At 43.1% G+C, this 22,932-nt stretch overlaps 1 protein-coding gene across 8 annotated transcripts in view; it reads right to left on the bottom strand.

Annotated features, from left to right (window-relative positions):
* The window catches only part of LOC108924275 (tensin-like), a 144,671-nt gene that overhangs the window by 45,667 nt on the left and 76,072 nt on the right, over window positions 1–22,932 (bottom strand). For 7 of the 8 annotated variants that reach the window (XM_018735530.2, XM_018735526.2, XM_018735528.2 and 4 more), the window contains 8 exons: window positions 21,116–21,154; window positions 13,793–13,834; window positions 7,728–7,777; window positions 5,541–5,712; window positions 5,357–5,407; window positions 5,141–5,263; window positions 3,722–3,786; window positions 2,541–2,624 (listed from right to left, as the gene is read on the bottom strand). In XM_018735530.2, coding sequence (XP_018591046.1) covers window positions 2,541–2,624; window positions 3,722–3,786; window positions 5,141–5,263; window positions 5,357–5,407; window positions 5,541–5,712; window positions 7,728–7,777; window positions 13,793–13,834; window positions 21,116–21,154 — 626 coding nt within the window. Of the gene's footprint in view, window positions 1–2,540; window positions 2,625–3,721; window positions 3,787–5,140; window positions 5,264–5,356; window positions 5,408–5,540; window positions 5,713–7,727; window positions 7,778–10,677; window positions 11,014–13,792; window positions 13,835–21,115; window positions 21,155–22,932 lie in introns of those variants that run through there. The other variant, XM_018735531.2, reaches the window with a different exon arrangement.

The raw sequence follows: 22,932 nt of genomic DNA, 5'->3' as shown, positions 1-22,932 counted from the left end.
TTGGTTAAAGGTTGAATAAACACATTTATAGACGCTGAATATGATGTATAACTATGTTCTGTTTGTGTCTGTAAGCGTTGTGTGCATAACAGCTACAAAAGAGCTGAATGAGAGCAGGCAGACAGCTGTGCTGTTTTATAGAGCAATCAGTGAATGAAAGCTGCCTTGTAGTTATGTGTTATGATAACTAATTTAGCTGAAGTAATTGTGCCCATTTCAATGGCATTTGGTGATATTTTAGCATGAATGGGTATCCGTTTTGGGGCTCAGGAATGCATAAAAAGTTTGCCATTGAAACTATTTGTAATTATGTCTTCATGTTATGGCAACTCACCTTACAAAGGGTTTTTTGGGAATGTATTACCCTCTTACGGTGGGGGAAGACTGTAATTGAGCACCATTGTTTCACTTCTGCTGCATATTCCCAGCATAGACATATCGGGATAGGCATACAGGGAGAACCTGATATTTTAGTGGGTAGAGTTGCTGCCTTTGGCCCTAAAAGGTTGCAGGTTTGAATCCCATCTCCAGCTGTAGTACCATTGAGCAAGGTACCCTAAATTGCTCCAGTTAAAATTACCCAGCTATTTGAATGTGTAAACATTGTAAGTAGCTTAGGACAAGAGTGTAAACTAAATTAACAAATGTAAATAAATGCAAAGTGTGGACCACCTAAGAGATAACAAGGTGTCACATGATGTTCTCTGTACAACTCTGTCTGGTTAGTTGCACAAGACAGCTGCATTCCTCTGGCCTTCACAGAACTACCTGTCAACATCTCCACGACATGTTTCACTGCAGTTTACGCTCATATGGCTTTTCATGCCCTGCCAGCTATTTACAAGTTTGTACACCTCCATTAAAAGCTGTCTAAGACAGACAAAATGGTCTTTGAAAGCAGAGGATGGAAATGCCAGCCAAGCACTGTGACCTCCCGCTGTGCCGCTATGTTCCCCGCTACACAGCATCTCTGCCAAGTAGTGGCAAATCCACAGCACTCTTTCACTACATCTGGCACTCCACTGGACCGTGACTGCAATGCTAGCTTAACACCCTTCCTTCAATGGACAACCTTTGTGAGCCTATTGTGGAGGAATCCAACAGACGATGGCCAGAAAAAAAAAACTCTGCGCCATGTGGGACGCTTACATAAGTGTCAGGGAGACTGTAGTCATTGAGAATATGTGAGAGAAAGTAAGTTCTTATACTTCAAGTGCCCTTATGTCCACCCAGTAACCTCTGTCCAAGATTTATAAATGGGAAAAAGATACATAATTGAGGAAAAGGGATTCCCATATAAATGGTAGGTGACAATCTCCCAGCTGTCTGATCAGATAAAATATAAAATATCTGGCTTATCTACAGGATTTACCAGAATAAACAAGTGTATTGGGCAGGACTTTGGTTTCAAGCCATGTACTCAAACCTTTTTCAACCATCTCTGTGAATAAAAAGCAAATGACTGCATTAGAAAAGGCTTTAAGAGAAGCGCTGCATGCCTATACCTTAAAGCACATTGATTTAGAGCCGCAATTTGAAAGAATTGGTTTTCTTTCTTTTTTTTCTACAGGACTTGCCTTTTACTATGAGACTTCTGCATGTAAGCAAAGGAGATGCTGAAAATGTTCAGTTCCATACCGGCCCAGCAATGTGGGCATCATGCTGTGCCTACGTTAATGTCACACATACCTCCTATTATAAGTACAGACTATGGGGCACAGGCCTCTAGCTAATTATATCTCAGGAAATAGCAGCCCAGAGGCCTAATGCTGAACATGGCTGGCTCAACCATCTAAAAGGCATGGGCTTTTGCAAAAGGAGAAGGAATCCTAAAGATGTTAGTTGGCTTTGCTAGTGGCACAAAAATAAGGGTTATTTCAGCTCATTATCGTATGGAACATCAATAACAAAGGTACAATTGAATGACCTGGGAATCTGAGTAGAAGCAAGTGTAAACCAGTGGATATCAAGGACCTTCTGCATAATATTTGTTTTCTTTTAAGTTCAACAGAGCCGCATGATAGGTTTCATTGTCCAAAATAGGATGTTCACCTAGCTATCTGATACCAGCTGGCAAAGAAAATTGCCCGCGTTGGCCTATCAGTTCGTGTAGTGTTACAGGGAATGAAATGTTCCAGTAGAGAGATTAACTTTTGATTGTGGTTGATACTGTGAAAAGGCAACACAACACAACACAATAAGAGGATCAGGATTAGATTTCAAATCTTGTGACTCCTGTGGTTTGACATACAGCATGTTCCTAAGGCACAAAGATTCTGGCTCTTTTTTTCCTCAGAATAGATGGTTTTTTTCAACTGCTGCAATTAGCCGTCATTTGGAGATAAGTAATCGTAGAGGAATCAGACCCTCGCCGGTACTGGAAGAAATGAGCCATCAAAATAAGTCCTTGAGCTCGACGGTGTGTTATTTTGACCATGAATGAGCACCATTCAGTTACAGAGGGACACAGGCTACACACAGGGGTCAAACTCAAAGCAAACTGGAGACACCAGGCAGGCAAATCGGAAGGTGAAGCTGACCTTTTCTGCGAGGGCTGACCCACAGGAAGCACTTTGTCTTCATAGAATCGCTTCATGGCAAACCTGTCCAGGGCCTGGTCTGCACTGCATTCACAGAAAGACACCTTTTAATGTACACACTCGTTTTGATTTCTAAACTTCCTTATTAAAGTGTACACATTTAAAATATACCCATAAACAGATGTAAATATACTGTCATGAAATATGATTATACACGTTATCTCAAAAGACAATATGTGCAAGATGCATAAAAGTAATATACGCTTATGTAATATAATATAATTATACTACTCATGCAATATAAGTAGCTTATAAAACCTAACACTGTACACCTAAAAGGAAATCCTAACACTTTAAGCAGCTCTGGGGATTGGCACCAGCTAAATGACTTAATGTAATTAATAATAACAGTACTATTACTATTAACGGTACTAGTATTATTACTATTAGTAGTAGTAGTAGTGTTATTTGACTGTACGTAAATGTAAAAACCCTGATATAATTTGTAATTATTAATATGAATAATGATAGCATATTAAATGTATATATACTTTTAAATAAAGTCACAGGAATAGTATGAGGCCATGGTTATACTATGTCAAGGAATATTGACTCTTGTGGTTTCAATTGCCTTGTTATTTTCTATCAATAAAATATTTTTTTTTAAAAAAGGAAGTACTTAATTATGACATAAAGACTTGGGAGAATTATTCAAACAGGATTTAGAGTCTTGATATGTAACAGCTTTTCCGTCAGAGGCTTTTCACGGTCCAGTCAATATCAAATCTTTTAACAGTGACTGGCTGGACACACTAAGCATGTGTTATTTTGCTACTGGCCAGACATATGCTGACCAGAATTCACTTTTAAAATAAAATATTCACTTCTCTGATTTCCAGTGTCATTTATTTGTCCCTGTCCATCTCTCAGTGTCCTTCTCGGAATAGGAATCGGAATCCCCACTGACACGTCACTGACAGTCGCTAAGTGAAGGAGCAGCGCAGTCGAATGGGCTGCGGTGTCTCGGTCAAGGTCCCTGCCTTACATTTACATTGATTCATTTAGCAGATGCTGTTCTGCGAAGTGATGTATCTCTCAGAGAAAAATATAATGGGTGCATCACATCAACAGAAGGAGATATTTGGATGCAGACATGTGATTATAGAGTATAGTCATTTTACCTGGCTGATATGTTGCTGTAGTGCATGTAGGCTGCTACCACCACACCGGTCCTCCCACGGTTCCCCTGCACAGATGCATAGAGGCAAAGGGACAGTAATCACTTAGGAATGGCCTCTGCATAAACCCTAGCCATGGGGATAGTCATGGCATGGTTCCAAGTCACTGGACCAAATGGGATTTATTTAAAGTTGATAACAATGCAATCATGCAGATTAAATAACTTAAATGTCAGGAGTTGAGAGAAAATACTGCCCCCAAGAATAGGTTTCTCCATGTCATTAAACCTAATGCCAATTCACACGTGATTCTATCACCTCTTCTCGTGATATATGTTGTTTTAAGATACTGTAAACAGAGGATGCTATTACGCCCCTGAACAAAACTCTGGAAATTATCATGTTTAAACAGAGAGCAGAGCAGGATTAAAATATAATAAGACTCTCTACTGTAACTCTACAACAATCTAAATGAGCACTCAGTTCTGTATCTTCATCAGCAGCTCATGTTTCCAGTGAGGGGAAAAACAGCACTGGTTGTTATGGCAACGCTTTGTTTACTTCTCTTTTCTGAATATACTATACAGGCTGTTTTATTTGTACCGAGTCTGATTTTACCCCCGAGGTCACTAAGATGCATGATGGGCTGGTGGTGTTTGCAGACACGGGGTTTCAGCTGCTCGTGGTCGCTGACGTTCAAGCTGATGACATTACGCAATATGGTGAAACCATCTATCACCTGAAGGATGTTCCAGAGCGACACATTTGCTATCAGCTGGTGTTTTTGTCAGCATTACCTACTTTTGCTGGTATTTTATCAGCACATGATCGGGGCCTTTAACACATTTTAACAAAGTGCTGAATGTTCACTAACATGAGACTGGACGAAAACAAGCTGGAGTGGGAGGAGGATAGACGGATTGAATTTTTTCTGAGAAGACATCCCAAAGTATCAATATAGGACAGCAGTAAGAGGGACAGGCTGGGGAGACCACAGCCATCCGAAACATGTGTTTTAAGTGGTTAAGCTCTTGTAGGGCCTTTTTTAGATCTCCACAGCTCCTAACCAGCACACAGTACAGAACACACCCAAGGCATCTTCAGTTTGGCACTGACTCACACAATAGGAAAGAGTGAGATGGTCACCTTTTCCAGCTAAAAGAAATAACATGGGCTTAGCTAACAAGGACTGAAGTTTCTCATCATTCACTTTGCTGATGGGAGACCCCTGGGCTGGACACCATGTAAAGGGAAGGTGGCTAGAGAACTCCCCCTGCTGTCGACAGACACTCAGCATAGCTGATTCAGACCGACTATTCCGGCAATGAAACTGCGTAGCAGTAAATGATCTCAAAATGCCAGCAGCTAACAGAGAAATCCAGCACACGCTCCATATAAAGATCTGACAGCAAGGCCTCTCACCTTGTTGTGCAGCACCACTACGTTGTGTGGGTCCGCATTCAGCCAGGTGTCCATGGCCTTGCAGATGCTGCAGATCTTATCCAGGGCCGGAGCATGGTGGTCAGGCCAGCCAAAGTCCAGCACCTGCAGAGGACATCGGTTGGATAAGCACTATAGTGAGGGGACACTGCTGGAAAGGCTATTGGGTTAATTTGCAAGTGGAAAAAAAATACTTACTTTTGGGTTCAGCTTGCTAATGTCATATCTTTTCTCACTGAGGTTGAAGAGCTGAAAGTGCAATACACTCATATGAGTGAAATATGCCCTACTACTGTTTAAAAAATGACAAAAAAATGTGTGGAAAACAAGTGGGATTCAAATTAAGTGTCTACTGATGAGCGTGACTAGGGTGTTAACTCACCAGGTAGTGTTCTCCATGCTTGGACCTCAGCATTGTGGCCACCTCCTTCAGGTTAGCGCTGTAGCTCTGCTCCTCAGCACTGCTGGGGAAGGTCACCGAGATGATGCGTTCGGTAATGTAGACCAGGTCCACGTCATAGTTCTCCTCCATGGCCTGGATGAGACTCAAGCTCCTGCAAGAGAGTCACTCATCAGGAATTGGTAGCAAAAGGTATATATTTAAGTTCACATATACACATGAGTATGGAATTCTTGAGTAAAGCTTCCTGGTCCTATGGATATATATATACATTAAAGGTTAACTCCACTCTCAGTCATATTACAAGTATGTGATTCCATAGCTCCTCCACATGTGGTCTGGCCTCTGTTCAGAATCCATAGCCCTTCATGATGAGGTTCTATATCCCATCAACTTTTTGAATGGCTTCAAACCAGATGCCGTTGTGCAATGCCTGTACTATGGCCTTCCTTAGTAACACTTGCTGCAATCTCCATATTACATACTGATGCATTTGATGTGGCTTCATGTGTCTTAATTCATTAGATGTGGGAATGTACATTTTTGGCAAAGTTTTTGATTCTGGTCAATAAGCATGGCAGATAAAATGGAAAATTGTGCCAAGCATCCTCATGTCACCACAACAAAACCTATGACAAAGGCATCATTTTCAGATTCCCAGATCCGAATAATTAAAAACAGACTGAGAAATTAATATAAATATGAATCATTAGTATGCACCTAAAACCATGCTTCAGGGAGGCCCATAAATGGACAGAGAATCACTGCCAACAAATGCACTGACTCAAAAATCTAAAGTCTTTGGCCCATCTGATCTTGGTACATATTACCCAACATCTGCACATGAAAGCACAAACTATATGAACTGCAGTGATGCAAAGGACGACAAATGACTTGTGTCTAGACAATGGTAGGTCTGAGAATGTATTCCATGGGTAACAATGAAACTGCACCACTTTCTATGTTCACTAAATCAACTCGCTTCTTCAGTGTCTTTAAAGAATGTTATGGTGCTGTGTTTGTGATTAATAACACCAGCCATGATCTAAGAAGCAAAACTTTTCTACAGTGTCAGCAAAGGGAAACCATGAGTGGTAATTAAACCTGAATCACAACTAAAATGAATATGAAGCATGTAAGTCATCAGGTGCAAAGACACAATTTCAATGCTAGAATTTCTTAATTAACATCAAGAAATTTGGTATTATTACATATAAACAAGAACATTAAAGCTAGTAAAACTTTTCCAACTAGCACTTTAATATTTCAGAAACAGCTTACCCTGCAATTCCCTACGGTTAAAGTGCAAATTTGCTCTTTTACGAAATCCTGTGGTCAATGATATCCCCATAGGGATGTGCAGTCTTATCAGTGTTTCTGATGAACACTGAAAATCTTTGCTCAGCTACTGTGCATAATATTGCATTCTACAATTTACTTTATAAACACTTTACTAGGAAACTGAGTGTAATGTAAATGTTTAAAAAGTTTGTTTTTAGAGCACATAGCACAAATATTTCCAATCATGTCTTAGGGATTTAAGAACTTTTATTCCTGTGCCTTTCCTAGTACAAAAGATGTTTCTGTACCATAGTAACAAGCTGCACTTCTGAGTAATTCATTCACCATGGCAGGGTATTTAAAAGGAAGCTCTTCACTTTTTGACCCTTCAGTGCAGTCAATGTCATTTGCATGATGCTATTGAAATACCGAGACCTGTTCATGGTGTGAGATGTTGTTTGGCATAAGGAATACAAAGATTCTGCACAGGAAAAGATTTGGGACATTTACTAGAGTTTTTTTTTTTTTTTTTTTTTTTTAACTCTTTGTACCTCATGCCAAAAGGAGCAGTGAAAATTGTACAAGTTAATTTCCTGGAATTGGAAACCTTTAATCACGCATTTGTGAGGGATTTGGACTGGAATGAACAAACCAGAGTAAACAGACATCACATCAAGTTTTAAGAAGTCTGTTGATAAAGACAGTTGAATGTCAGTTTGAAAGTAACTGAAGTATTTATACATGCCTCATGGTACCTACGATGCATCTTTAGAATGTGTGTGTTTTTTGCAATCTCCCACTTTGAGCAAACCCCCATAGAATAGATTTTCATATGAACCTAGAATGCTTTGCAGCAGAAGAAAGGTTTAAATGGTTTAGTGTTTTTACCGTGATGGTCTTCGTCGGGACTCCATAATTTTGGAGGATTTTGTTGAGCCCTGAAATCAAAGATTTCACAGTTAGGAAAAATGTTAACAATTAGACCTACAATCAAATGCCTTCAATGCAGAAACAGAAAGCAAAAGCAAGATTATATTTAAAATACAATTCTTGGAAATTTAAAAAAAAAAAAAAAAAAAAAAAAAAAAATTAGTTGTCATCAGTAATGTGTATTTTAGCTTATATATTCAAAATTTCTTAGCCTTTCCATAGTTTTCAACAGAATGGTTGTTGCCATTCATGTCATGCACTTTATTTATACTGACAAGCACACAGAAGAACAAGAATTCAGAAAGTAAAAACAATTTAAGACATGTCTCCAAAAAAGGAAAAAAAAAAAAAAAAATCACATGGTTGGGTGAAGGAGGCATAAAAAATTAGAGAGTACAAAACAAACAGTGCTGGACTGGTTCTAGCACAGAAGCTATGGAGCAGGCCCCATATACACACACACACACACATTTTCAGAACCGCTTGTCCCGGACGGGGTCACGGGGAACCGGAGCCTACCCGGCAACACAGGGCGTAAGGCCTGAGGGGGAAGGGGACACACCCAGGACGGGACGCCAGTCCGTCGCAAGGTACCCCAAGCGGGACTCGAACCCCAGACCCACCGGACAGCAGGACTGCGGTCCAACCCACTGCGCCACCGCACCCCCTTAGGCCCCATATAGCCATTGTGATTCATAAGTTTCCCAGCAAGAGGGTGGAGTCCTTCAACATCCCCACGCTCTTCTGGCCTATACTGATTCACCCAGGGCTGCAGACACATAGGTAAACATAGCCTGCCCAAAAACAGATGTGGCTGGAAGACTAAACGACACCATGGGGGACATCTCTATGTAGTCTCCTGGACGTCTCTTTGGCTGACTATCTACCCTTTGATAGGCCTACCATCACTGTTGCTTGCCCTTACTGTGAAGGCAGGATTCTCCAGTAAAAGGGCATCAAAGAGTGATTAAGTCACAAGATGCAAAACTGAATTTATACAAAGAGAAATTACCATTCCGGTCAAGTTTTTGAGACCAAGAGCCCAGTGAGGTGAATGGTGTTGGGAAACATCCACTGCTGAGGAGACAAGTGCTTATCAGACTGCAGCTCCATCAGCTTAACTTTTGGGGAGAGTGGTCTATAGAGAAGGAATGCAATTGGGGAAAAGGAACACAGAGGACACTGGGCTGCCGAGGGGTGTGGAAAGAAAAAATAAAACCTTCAATGCCCACCAGTAATTGTCACGTCCACGCCCACAACACAAGCAACAACACCTGACTCCGCACTAGCTCATGAGTAATCGCTCACCCTATAAAGACCCTCTTCACCTCCCGTACCGTTGCGGAATCTCGTTTGGGACAACTGCCCTTCCTCGTGTTACTACACTCTTGCTCTGTTCATGACCTCCGTTTTTTTTTTGACTCCTTGCTTCGTTTTCCGACCACGTCCACAGATCCTCGTTCCTGTCCTCTTTGCCGATCGACCGACCCTTCGCCTGTCCCTGGTTTTGAGACCTTGCCTCTTCCCTCAACGTCTAACGAACAATGCTGCACTTGGGTTCAGCCATCTCGACTCCCTGTGTTCCGCGCGACAATAATACCATTAGGTACCACAGCAAGGCCACAGAACGTTTTCGTCCACCATCCCTCATTGACGTCCAGAAAGATAATTTGTTTCAATGCAAATTTGGCCTCTCCAAGGCCATATCTTCACAGCACATGTACCAAAATGACCTAGACAGACTATAGTCAAGTACGAAAACCTTTGTATTTTACATGAAACATTTCAAGATGGTCGAGAAAGGAATCAAATGTGTGCTCATTTGCTGAAGAACACACAGACACAAAAAGAAAAGCAATAAAAAAATCTTAAAAGAGCAAACATACTTACAAACATACACACAGTTCCACTCTTTTCAAATTACTTTTAAACTTCATTCCAGCTTCATCCTTGTCCCCCAGTTTCTCAGCATATCAATGGAATGTGGTTTTATTCCTAGAAGTTGACCCCTTTCTCAGGCACAAAGACAGCAAATATAGAAATCGCTATTCCACACTTTTACACCTATTTGTCCTGTTTTGTTCAACAAAAGCAATGCGGAACATTGTTTTCTCAGAAGCGGTTTAAAACATGACGTCAGAATTCATCTTAAATTTGCGCGTGGTAAATTGTGTCGGTTACAATTAGGCTGTAATTTTCAAGTGGTGGAAGGAACTGTCGCGATTACCCTTTTTTCAACCCCACTCGGCTTCAAACTTCACGTGGGATGTGACGCTTCCGTGCAGTTATGAATCCCACCATGTCAAATCCATGTGGCCCTAGCATGTCATTAAGTCACTGTTTACACACATAAACACTGCTGTTATTGTGCTAGCTTTAGAGCACATTGTTTTTTCTGTACCTTAACAGTACTCATTTTTGAAAACCATAATTCCCATAACACAAAATGATGCCCTGAGAACGAAAACAACTTCCCTTTATATGCTGGGAAAAGACACATCTATATTTGTTACAGACTAAAGTAAAATATGATTAAGGCTTATAGAAAGGAATCTCTAAGTACAGCAGCAGTGGACCATGCAGGTTTCAAAATCCAAATCCCTCCTCTCCCAAACCTCCTACCCCCCAGCTCATCACCATTGTGGCCAGCTTCATACCTTAACCATTTCCTTAATCAGCCTACAATTACAAACCCTGAGAAGTATCCAGGGGGTGGGGACAACACTGGCCACTATTATCAAAACCAGCTGTAAACACAGCCTGCAAGCGGCCTCTGAGAGTTCATCATGCAAGGCAAAGACGGAGTCCAAGACCAGGGAGCCCCGCCACTAAGCTCCTGGAGTCGGATTATCTGATTTCAGAGCCGAGGCAACATCTCCTGGGTACGAGGGCGGCCCTTGGTGCCTACCTTGAACAGGTAGCCCGTGCTCCACCTCCAGGCCATCCGCAGGGAGGAGAAACGCCTTCGCAAGGAGCTGCTGGGGTTCATCCTCACCCTGTGCCGCTCCACTCTCCCTACGCAGCCTTAGTGGATCTTTTCTCCTCCCGAAAAAAGAACTATTTTGGGCTAGAACTGTTTACGGGATGCCACATGCTTGGCGTCACTGCTCAGCGTGCTCTCTTTCTCGCTGTTCCCTTTCTCTCCCACTTGGGTCTGTTTCTTCCCTTCTGACTCAACTTCTCTACGCTCCCTCTCTCTCCCTCGACCCCTCTTTTCCCTGCCCCCCAGTGCCGGCACCTCTCCTCCTTGGCTCCCACTATCTTTTCCCTGGCCCCTCCCACTCATTCTCTCATCCTCTGCCCGTCCCTCCACCCTCTTTCTCAGGCTGTGTTTGGTCCATATTAGAGTCCATGTGCAGGCTTGCGCCCCGCCCTGTGGTCAGCGTCTCGGTCATATGCTCATCATCTGACTGCTGGGGATCCTCATTGCATCTTCACTGTTCTTTAACCCCCTGCCTTCCAGCCAGCCCTGGTGGCCTCTCGTCCAATCTGTTCCACATTATAGGGCCTCCCGGGGAGAACCGAAGCCCCCAACGGTCACAGCCGCAGGGGACCCCAGCTCTCGTAGACTGTTTCAAGCCTCATTAAAAAGTTCTGGTGGATTAATAAAAGGCCAGAGACCCTGCAGAATGCCTCCAGTGAGTCTTGACTCTCGGGTGAAATGCCTCAATAGCCACGTAGAGATCACGCGTCGTAACTGGCCTGCTCATAGTTGGCCATCGAGCATAAAATGTGATTATCTGTTCAGCACAAGAGAGCATGGTCTTTGACCCACTTTTGACATCACTTTGAGAGAAACTCCAATGTATGTTGCCATTACAAACCACATGTTCAGTCTGCGCAAAATGGAGTGCCAGGAAGCAAGGTTTTTTTTTTTCTTTTTTTTTTTACACAAGGTTAAATACCTTTTCATAGCTACTTTAAACATTTGTGAATTTCATGAGAAACTGCAAGAAATGGGACGCCCAATACAGAACAACTGAATGATTAACTCGGCTCCACCCAAAACATAAAGAAAACTGAAACGAAAGCATGTTCAGGCCTTCAGGTGTGTCTGAAAAATCCCTGGGATGTCCCCAGATGGTCAAAATTTGAGCATTCTACTGTAAAACTTTCACAATATTACAGTAAAAAGTTGCCATGCATGTTTACCTTTGAACATAATAATAGACAACGAAGGCAAAAACTAGTATTTAGACGGAGAAATGACCTGCTAACAATAAACTACATGTATTATAGGAAAGCCTTCAAAGAAATTGGTTCCAAAACTGCAAGTAAATGTAGTACATAAAGCACAGATATTCTGTGTTTAGATGCTTAAAATTAAACTAATGATGACAGTTCAGCCAGTGGCATTTGATTAAAAACGTTAAAATTCCAAGAGCTTCAGTTCCAGTCCAATAGCTGACCACAATTAAAGCTCAGCTGTGTAGACAAAGGCCTGCGGTCAACACTATGGTCTCCTTTTTTCATCATGGACTTGCTCATCTTTTCTGTTTTTGGCTGAAATCATACCTCGCTGTAATGTTGTCATTTTCATTAGCTGTATTTTTTTCTCCTCTTCTTGTCTATATACACAAGCATGGCAGGGTTACCATGTGAGATGACAGAGAGGCATGTTCCCTGTAGTCACGTCTACACGAGGTGCTGCATCATGCTAGAAGCGCCCTGAAGAAGTACCCTTGCCATAGGCTTCATCAGAGCACCAGGCATGAGACACATCCTTGCTGCTCTTTATTTGGTCTGGGAAAGGAAGTATCGCATTACAGGCTGGGTGTTGCAACCCACATGCATGATGCAGCCAAGATTCTAAGAGAGCGTAAAGAACGGATCAGAATTCTACACATGTGCTCATGCATGTCTGCGCAGGCGTGCTGGGGAGCACTGACGTCTCCTCTGGCGTGTTTTGATGGTGAACCGGTGTCCTACGCAATAGTTCACGTGACACTCCCAGCCCTTTGTGTGTGGCTGAGAAAAACAAATGTATGAATAGTACTGTGATCTATAATTCACTATCCACAAGTGTGCGAAGGGCTGTTATAAATTCTGTACACAAAAGCGACCTTGATAGTCACCAGGCTTCGCTGTGTGTGGTGTTTTCTCAAGCGTACGTGTCTCGCCGTCTGAAAAGGCACCCAATTTGGTGATGTATACCCATCTGGAAATCCAGGAAATTGACTCTGAAATGTTTGGAGGAATGCAAAGCCTTTGCACTTAGTCATACACAGCTGTGAACGAGAACGAGATCTTGTCCGCCGTTGGAACGGAGCAGCGATAACAGGGAGCAGCCACACGGGGCACTGTCATAGCCTCAGTGCTGGAGAGGCTCAACATCGCACTCTAAGGCTGCTTTTACTGGATATATTCTGAGTTCAATAGCATGTACATCAAGGCTGGGCTATTAGTTCATCGTGCTGCCAGCAGAAGTGGTAACAAAAGTCATGGTATAAATGTGTGTCGAACTGTTGAATGTATTCCGGGGGGGAGGGAGTTCAGCACAGGCTGTGGTCACAATCTCAAGCTCTAAACTCTCTGGACGATATTTAAAAGTATGAATGTTGCCAAGTCAACAGCCCAGACTTGAAAATGTGTTATACATAAGCTGGATACGGATGTCAAGCAAATAAAGAGAGGGAAAAAAAAAAAAAAAAAAAAAAAAGGAATTTCCAGACACACATAAAACACACAAGATTTTTTATTTTTTTTTCCCCCCCCATTTAGCCTTTACTGGTAATATATTATATTTGGCCATCTGCAATGCCCCCCAAGCTTGCAAGGCTGCCTCAAAGGCAGCAGCTCAGAACCCTCAGTGTGCCAGTCAAACCAGCCCCACTCTTTACACACATCTTATCACACTGAACAGCAAATACTCACTGCAGGAAGAGTGCACCTCAAGTGCAGGCATCAGACAAGTCCCAAGAGACAAAAATGTTGTAATGAGCCAACAGACCTTGGCTGACTTAAGCCCACCTTCCGTAGTTTAATTAAAGTTAAATAAGAGGAAAGAAGCGTGTTCAGCTTACCGGGGTCTCTACATGCTTCAAGGGGAGGTCATTACTGGGAGGCTGAGAAAAAGGAGAGAGCAAACAGGGAGAGATTAGACACTGATATACCATCATATTGCAGTAAAAGTGGGACAGGGTAGGTAGTTTTCCTTGCTGCTGAATGAGATTGTTGATATGTTCTGACACCAGAAATCCACCAAACCCAGTCACTACATTGCCATCCAAATGAATGCAACAGAGGCATTGCCTGTTTAGAAAATCTGATCACTCACCACCGGGATGTGATATTTATTCAGTTCATAATAACAACCAATCAGTACATCAAATGAATGAATGAATGAATGAATCAATCAATCAATCAACTTATTTACCAAGCATATAAACTGTATAATATGGACTACGCGGATAATATACAGTATGTAAATCTAGCAGTAGACATACGGTAGCAAAACAATTCAAAATTAAGTAATTAGGCATTTAAGATTTAAAATTCATACCTGAGTGCATGTGAAACATGTCACGCTAATATCAAATTTAGTGTTAGATTCAAAGGCAGATGAGAAAAGACAGGGAGCAGTCAGAGAGCCAAACATGGTTCCCACAGGGTTTTTGACCCTGGGTACTACAGAAGCACCAATAAACAGTATAAATATTTAGCTGAGGTGAGACAGCAGACATTCTTCCTTTGTTAGTCAGAAAGTGAACTCCAGAGCACCATATACAGCAAAGGAGCACTTGGACCCAGCACTCCAAAGTCCCACCCTCCCCAGCATTCAAAAGTCTGTTTTTCTTTTTTTTCAAGGCATTTATTTATGAGGGGTCCGCCTTCAGGGATTCCATGACGTCACGTGCCAGGGCTGATCTGGAGAACCTCAGTGTGTTTGTGTTGTGTCAAAGGAAGGGACCGTCAAACACAGCACATCCTTGACTTGGTGCTGTTTGACCCAGAACCAGAGCCAAAACCCAGTAACACTTCTCTGCTAACAGTAATGGGCTTTTCTCAAGGGAGAGAAAATTGATAATTAGGTGTTGGGTAGGATAATATGATCAAGTTGAAGGAAACATAAGGGAAAAGAAAGCATTCATATTCAGTGGATGGGACCATCTGAGGATTTGCAGGATCACAATACAAAGTATTCTGGCAGTAAGGTCATCACAAAGGTAGCATCATGTAAGTACCTGTACTTCCAGGAGCTCCAAAGCAGCTTAAAATGAATATCATGCAGTATTTAGCCAGCACCTTCTCATCCAAGGTTACTTACAATGGCAGATTCGCTACACTACAGTACTTACAATCAGGGACTCATCTGTAGACCAGAGCGACACACACTGGACAAACTAGAGTCACCGGTTCACTTGAAATACACGTCTTTATATTGTGGGAGGAAACCCATGGGAAACCCACACATACACAGAGAAAACATGCAGGCAGCGCAGGGATCGAACCCGTGTCTTCTTGTAACATCTAGGTGCTGCGAGACAACAGCACTACTCACTGTGCCACCCAACAATCTGCCCATACAACAACAGTAACAATAAAAGAACAGCAATAGCAGGTCTCTCTGAATTTTGTGAAGCACAATACAGCTTGTAGGAAATTACACCACAGAGCAGCGGCAGCCCCAAATTGCGGTTTCAGCCTGACCACCGAGGAGCACTGCATCCGGCCCATGATTGGCAGCCTCAAGTGAACTGTCATAGCTATTGCAGTACGTCACCGCATCCCTGCAAATGACTTTAACTAAAAAAAGCTCTTTGGCGGAATGAGCGGTGGTGGGAGAAAATGAGAATAAATGGATCAAAACAGCTCTGTAATAACAGTCAAAACAGCAACAGCATCTACGTTGCAGCGGCGATCATGTTATCGTTGCACTGCCAGCTGACTGATGCACTACCGCTAGAATTAGCACTAGTAGAAGTACTGTAAGCATTATGATCGTTAAACTACAAAACAGGAGCAGAAACCTTTTCCCCCAGAGCTGTGCTGTATTAACACTGATTAATTACAGTACCTGCATCTGGATGTAGTGAAAGGCCACTGCAAGGAGTTGGGTTTGAAGCCAGAGTAGCATGCTGATACCAGCTGGGGTGTGGGGGACTTTGGCTGATCTCAAACCAATTTGCGGTTTCCGCTGGCCAACCCCAGTCCATCAGTCCCTCCTCTCTGATCGCCACAGTAAGTAGCTCTCTGGCAGCCCTCATGTTCTCCTGAATTGCCCACTGCCATCTACCAGATACACAATGGGGATGACAGGGCACCACCGATGTGCCTGGAAGTGTAGGTTCATCCCAGCTGGCCTGCTGGTTTCTCACTGAGGGGCTCTTTCACGGCCCTGCGGAGGCCCCTCGGCAAGCAGGGAGGCCATAAATGATCTCAACTCACCCCCGCAGTGGGTGTGGTGACTTTAGGCTGGAAAAAAGCTGTGGCAGAGCATGGGCCAAAAGGCATATGGCCAAAGAGTGTGGATGGCATCATGAGGCACTAGGGGCAACCCTTCTCCCCGACCAAGTCACATGACCATAGAGCACCACCTGCAGGGCTGCAGGAGCCTTTGCTGGAGTCTGCAAAAGGAGGGTTGTCTTTGAGGGAGGATGACAGAAGCGGTGCTGGCAGAAACTCGCCCAAAAAGGCAGCTAAAAATAGCTGGCGACGGGACCCATTTTAACAACCATGGGAGCAACTGTACTGCAGAGCCAGAACAAAAATGTTTACATCTTAACTAAGTTGATCAGAGTTCCTTCTGATTCCCGTCCAGCATTTTTCTCCCAAGTACCAAACAGGGCCTCTCCAGAGACAGCCTGGGATTGATGGTGAAGTAAATCAGTGGAGGGAACTGACTGTTACCAAAAAAGTCCAACCCACTTGCAGTCAGGAATGAGTTGGACTGGGGGCCACAAGCTGGATGGTCTGAGCTACCAGTACCCCGCTGCCCAAGAACATTGTGATAAAGTACAGTGAAGAGCAGCCAGGTCCATTGTCTGAAATATTAGTCATTGTTGTCTCTTCAGCTGCACATATGGAGTATGCGCCCTGTCTTTCTACTAAAATCTTTATTATTCAAAAAATCAACGGCACGACGTGAAAGAGGAACGCGTCATTTATCACGCTGGATAAAGCCGTTTCTCTTCACGTAAAACAGGCTGAAAAAAAAAAAAAGACAATTTTATTGTCGTGAGAATGTTTTCCTTTATGAATAATTTAAGAAATCCATTTGCCTTACTTTGAGTGCTTTTTTTTTTCTTCAGTCCTACTGGGACCTTTGTTTTTATTTGGGCTTTGTAGAGAACAGAGCTAAAAAAGGGATTCTGTGCAAAGCACAGCTCCGGGTGGGAGACGCGTCCTGCACCTGTACCGCACTGCCTCCTTTAGGAGATACACAGCATTACACCTAGAAAACACCACTCAAACCATTGCCAGATGGCTTTCACTCCCACTAGTCTGAGTGTATAAATCCATGGAGGGATGCCAAGACCCGAAGCATACATCATAATTAATTTTGTAATTATGAATCCAAAGAAGGACTGTCTCTCTAGGTTATCTGAAAGAATGATTCACTGTTCTGAGTGTTCTGTTCCTGCAAGTTTGCAGACATTGGGTTGGTGTGATGGAGAAGAACAGTGGCTATAGCAAGGAGTGATGTTGGCAGCAAACACCCAGGCTTACTGCCTGAGAGTTCCAGGTTCAGGACCAAACAAGGGAAAGCTATTCAACACAGCTCCTGGGCCACTTCACAGCCAGTCTCAGGGTCATTTGTTAGAGGCTGAGCGATGGTCAGACGAAGTCTGGAAACAAGACTCTTTCTTAAACGTGCTGCAGATTCCAGGGATGTTATAAACCAGCAGTGCTGGCTGTCTGGACCATCTGCTAAGTTCTCCCCAAACACCACCGGCAAACATGACAGCGTGAGCGAACAATGCACATATTAGATAGATGTGACAGACGTTTTAAAGTCAGGCAGCTGGCATGCCGTTAAAGCCAAACAGCACAAATTGTAAACACTGCTATGTGCGCATTTCATTCCTCTGGGCCAGTGTTTATGTTACAGTAACTTTGGGGTTGGGTCTGGAGGTTTGATTCCCCAGGAGAGAGGGGCTGCTGTGTGTGAACCGCCTCTGCTAGGAAGAGCATCTACAGTGACCTTTGATTCCGCGGTGGTTCTCACAGAGATCTCACCGGATGTCACATGGGAGAGTGGTGACCCTTTGGAAGAGGCCTTCCCACTGTATGTCACATAAGAAGCACATATTGTAGCAGAGCGCCATTCTCATGGGGATGCTGGCAAACACATGGAAATTAATGGATGCAGATTAATTATGAGCATCTTCACTTCCGTGCTGACCTGGAGATGGTGCAAACGGGGCATCTTCCACATATGGTTATATGTTTTCTGTCATTGTTAACATCTTTCGATGGCTAAAACACCACCTGAGCGACTGAAAAAATAAGCTGGGTAGCGTCCAGTCGTACCACAGAGGTGCAATTTTACTGAAATTGCAAAACGAGCTAATGAAAAATGTAACTTTATGTAACTTAGCTTAACTTTTCCACTAATTCCTGCTTCTAGGACATTTCAAGGACAAGGAAAAAAAAAAAAAAAACTGAATAAACATTTGTTCTTCAGGAATACCATGGATCCCAGGAGAGCTGTCCTTTCCCATGTACTCTCAGTTTGAGCAGAAGCTCATGTCAGACCAGATAATATGTTATGGAAATGGCCTATTACAGAAATTGCTTCTATGACAAACCACTTCTTGTTGAGGTTCAACAGCTCACATGGTCAGTTTGAAGAACCGTTACAACGCCGTCCATATACACGCACACGCCTGCGAGATAGAAATCACACACCGTAATGGAACGCTTGGCCATGAGTTGTATACAGAATGTAATAAGTAAACTGGTCAAGTATGTGAAGCTTTAAACAGTTTCCAAATTGGAGCAACTTTGCCCATCTTGATACTGCAGTGAGAGCGGTTACACGGGGAGGCATTTGGCTTGGTTCCATTTCACGTTCCTCCTTGGAGTGATGCTGGGGATCTGTGCACTGGGGTAGATAAACCAGGGACAGAAGGGCAAAGAAAGTGTGGAAAGCATGAGGATCAGAGGCAGAGAGATCCTCTGTGGAATAGCCATGTTCCCTACAGACACTTCCCACACCCCCCCAGAGAGCACCACCACCTGGGCAGCAATCTGGCACAGCCCCAACAACCAATGCATCTCCCAGGCTTGGTTGGAAAACATGTCACCTGGCATCCGGCATGCAAAGTTCAAAAGTAAGACCACATTGGTCGGAACAGTAAGCCTGTAATGAGAGAGGGCCTCTCGGCCCAAAAACGGCCTGCTGGGTAAACACGGGAATGAAAGACCACGCATATGCCATAGAGGTTTAGAGAAAAGGAGAGATCGCCGTGGGATAAACAGAGCTTAGGGCACGGCTGGTCTATAATGGAGCCCTTGTGAGAGGTGTATGTTTGCTCACTTTCTCTCATCCAGAGTTGTACCCAGCTGCATGATGAAAGGCTTCACTGATTGATTTTTTTTCCCCCCCAAAAACATACCACCAGAGACCAACACGAACAAAAGGAAGTTGTTGTGAACCCCAACGCACACAATCAGAAGAGTCATAAAAATTAAGCATGGTTTTCATTAAAAATGAGCAAGCTTGCAATGGTTAGATTCACAGAAGAACTGTTTCTGAGGTAATACCCTGGCCAAAAATATCTGTTGCAAATAATTAAATTTTACTGGCCCCCCCTCCCCCACACTTACAAAAATGCACACACCTGCAACTGTAGACACACACTCCATCCCCTGCTGCTTTAATTCAATGCCCAGTGATTTACAAGTGTGATTTACCGTGCACATTCCCTGAGTTCTGAGCCGCTCCAAACTCCATAAATCAGATTCTGCACCTATATCTCAAGAGCTGGAGAATTTAGTAAAATTCTGACCTGGGAGGAGCTTCCATGCATCCAACGATTACCAATATTTAACTATGGGCATATTTAACAAAGAAGATAAACCAGCAACACACCTGTGAATATAACTGAACGCATGTCCAAAAAATGTGTCTTTTGTTTTTGGTCTTTCACAAATAGTTAAACATGATTCATTTCTTTCGCTGACTCTGAAGTTATAGTTGAAAGAAAGAGTTGATGGTATTGATCCCTGTGCGTTGTGGAGCAAGAATAGAAGTGATACATGATAGGCGTCAGGATGTTGCTTTGTGAAGGTATGTAAGTGTTGTGTGTGAGTGAGCCCACCTGAGACCTTCCTCTGAACTCACGCTCACTGGTATTCTAACCACATTTGTACTTCAGATGTGTATTCATGTGTATTCATTTCAACCGTCGCAAGCTTTCATTGGCTCTGAGGCTGTACTAACTCCTGGGAACGTTCTCGTTTTTAAGCAATTTTGTGATTCACAGATCATAAAGGAATAGGGCCACGTGTTTTACCGCTGAGTTCATCAGTGTCTAAGTGGGTGCAATGACTGGTAACCTCAGCGATTACAGCCTCTTTACACGACTCCCCTGCAGCAGGGAAGGATGTACCTGGGAGTAAATTTCACAGGCAAGCTCCCCACTTGGAGATACTAAGCCAACACTTATCCTCCCTCTCAAAACCGCCCAACAAAATCCTGGAAAAAAGAGCTTGTTGAGAAATGTAAAGTCATTTGATGCAATGCTTCCAGTAAATGCTCCACACTAGGTTCGGAACTGGATCGGGTGAATGGAGAAGGCAAGTCAGAGCAGATATGGAAATTCACTTTAACAATGTAAGCCATGTTTGCAAGGCATGATAAACTGTGGTAAAAGCCTTGAATATGTAAAGGATATATAGAGGTAAAGGCTTAACTATTATACTCCCTATCAAAAGATGTAAATCGAATTTCCAACACAAACTGCCCAAAGAAACTTTTACTGTCGCTCGGTACATCTATGAAGAGATCTAAATAAGGCAAAGCAGATGGCTAGCTTTGTTTTCTACTGGGAATTCTTGGTGCGGTGTGACTGAACATGTTGAGTTTCCCAGGCAAGATTCTTCTGTGAGCCTTTCTGTGAAAACCATATATGTAAATACACAGGGTCCACTCTCGATACAGTACAGCTCCTCTTCGGACACTGCATGAGTTCCCCTATAGGAACTACATTTCCCAGCATCCTTTGATTAATTTAGAGTATCATTTAAGGAACAAATCCAATGAGCGCAGATAGTGAGGCAATGCACAACGTCACACGATAAATACTTCAATTCAGAAACAGATCTGCAAACACTTGGTTATGTACTGTACTATCAACTCATGACATGACAAGAGTAACTTAAACACTGTTAAGACTTACCAGCTCATAGTTTGCTGAAGGAACACAGGATGCAGAAACCTGTAAAACAGGGAAATGACATGGTCAGGATTGCTCTTTGCTCCAGAATACTTTAATGCCCCCCCCCCCCCCCATCCCCCAGTTGCACGTTCCATTCAGAAGGGCTCATGTAAGCTGAGGAACTGTGAGATGAAGAAAAGCTCAGCAGTAGATCATCACAGATATTACAATGTTGCAGAAACATATAGATATACAGCTCCCTTGGCAATGCACCCCATCTCCATTTCTTCACAGTTCTGTAATGGCCATATGTCACCTATAACATTGATCTGAGGTACTGCTGAACATGACATGATATCAGCGCTGGATGGTCATAAAGAGAGCCAAGCATGTGTAGTACAATGTAATAAATTCAATTAAATTACAGATAATACTGCCAAAGTGACATTAAAATTCCTGGCAACCACTTTGTCCACAGACCGTTGTAGCCTTGAATGTCTGTGCCGCAGCTGGAGGGGGATTGGACAGTCAGTGATGTTAAAATGATGGTCAATTCTTAATTTATTAAATGCCATTTTTCATGGAAATCGGGAATAATAGGATCAAAATCTCAGACTGCTGCTTCAAAACTACCACAACTCCAAGCAAAGAACCCAGAAGTAAATAACAGGCTAGGACATGGTAATAGCAAGCTGTCTCTAATAAGCGCATTGAGAAGGACTGCTTCCTGAAAATCTGGAGACTGCTATGGTGCTAATTGAAACAAATACACAGCACTGGCACACACTCCAAAGGCCAGGGTCTGTTTGTTGCCCTCCATCACTGCTTTGACACGTTATAATGTTCAATGATTCCCAAATTTTCAGCAATGGATTTCTGCACCAAGACTCACAGCATATGTCAAAAAAAAAGTCCATTCAATTTACTGATTATTTCAAACTGTAGCAGGTTAGGGAAAGTAAAAGAATTGTCCATGGAAGGTTACTGGTGAGATCATAACTTTTACACAGGTGGATTGAGGACACTGGTCACATTGTGGTGTTAGCACAAATTTGGGGGAGTCAGGTCATCGGTAACATTGACCCTGGTCTAATCCTTAATCTCCAGCAGCACTCGGACTAATTGTCCTTGCAAAGGAGATCCTAAGAGTCTGGTATTCTTCCATCTGTTTTGTATTTACATCCCTTCATGTGATAAACATGCAAAGACTTTCAATGGAAAGCTTTCTTGCTGTCTGACCACTGCTTTTTTGCTTGACACTGACCATCTGAATGCACTATTACTGTGTCCGACAGCACGGTGGCTTTGGCCTGTGCCTGCTCTCTGGTGGGTCTGGGGTTCGAGTCCTGCTTGGGGTGCCTTGCGACGGACTGGTGTCCCGTCCTGGGTGCGTCCCCTCCCCCTCCAGCCCTGCACGCTGTGTTGCCGGGTTAGGATCTGGTTTGCCATGACCCTGCTCGGGATAAGCTGTTTCAGACAGTGCGTGTGTGTATTTCTCCATCATCAGTGATATTAGATTTGGAAACATCAGCTATTACACTGGCATCGCTCTGCTTTGTCTCAACCACTATGCCCTCCTGTTTCCTCCATACAGCAGATGTTAACAGGATGTGTACTGGAAGACTGTTGCCACGGTGACTATATACAGCATGACTAATGAAAACATGATCTTATTGGGATAGAAAACTATGGTGCAATTGGATTATGACTGCGGATGTGTACACGGTGAACATGGAAAATATCAAGCAAGATGGGCTGTTCTACATAGGCAATTTAGGAAGTAACCCTAAATTTATTTCTGTTGAACCAGGGAACTGGAGAGCATTGGAAATATATTA

This window comes from Scleropages formosus, chromosome 21 (assembly GCF_900964775.1).
Source record: "Scleropages formosus chromosome 21, fSclFor1.1, whole genome shotgun sequence".
Lineage (NCBI taxonomy): Eukaryota > Metazoa > Chordata > Actinopteri > Osteoglossiformes > Osteoglossidae > Scleropages > Scleropages formosus.
This window is presented reverse-complemented; position numbering and strand designations above follow the sequence as displayed.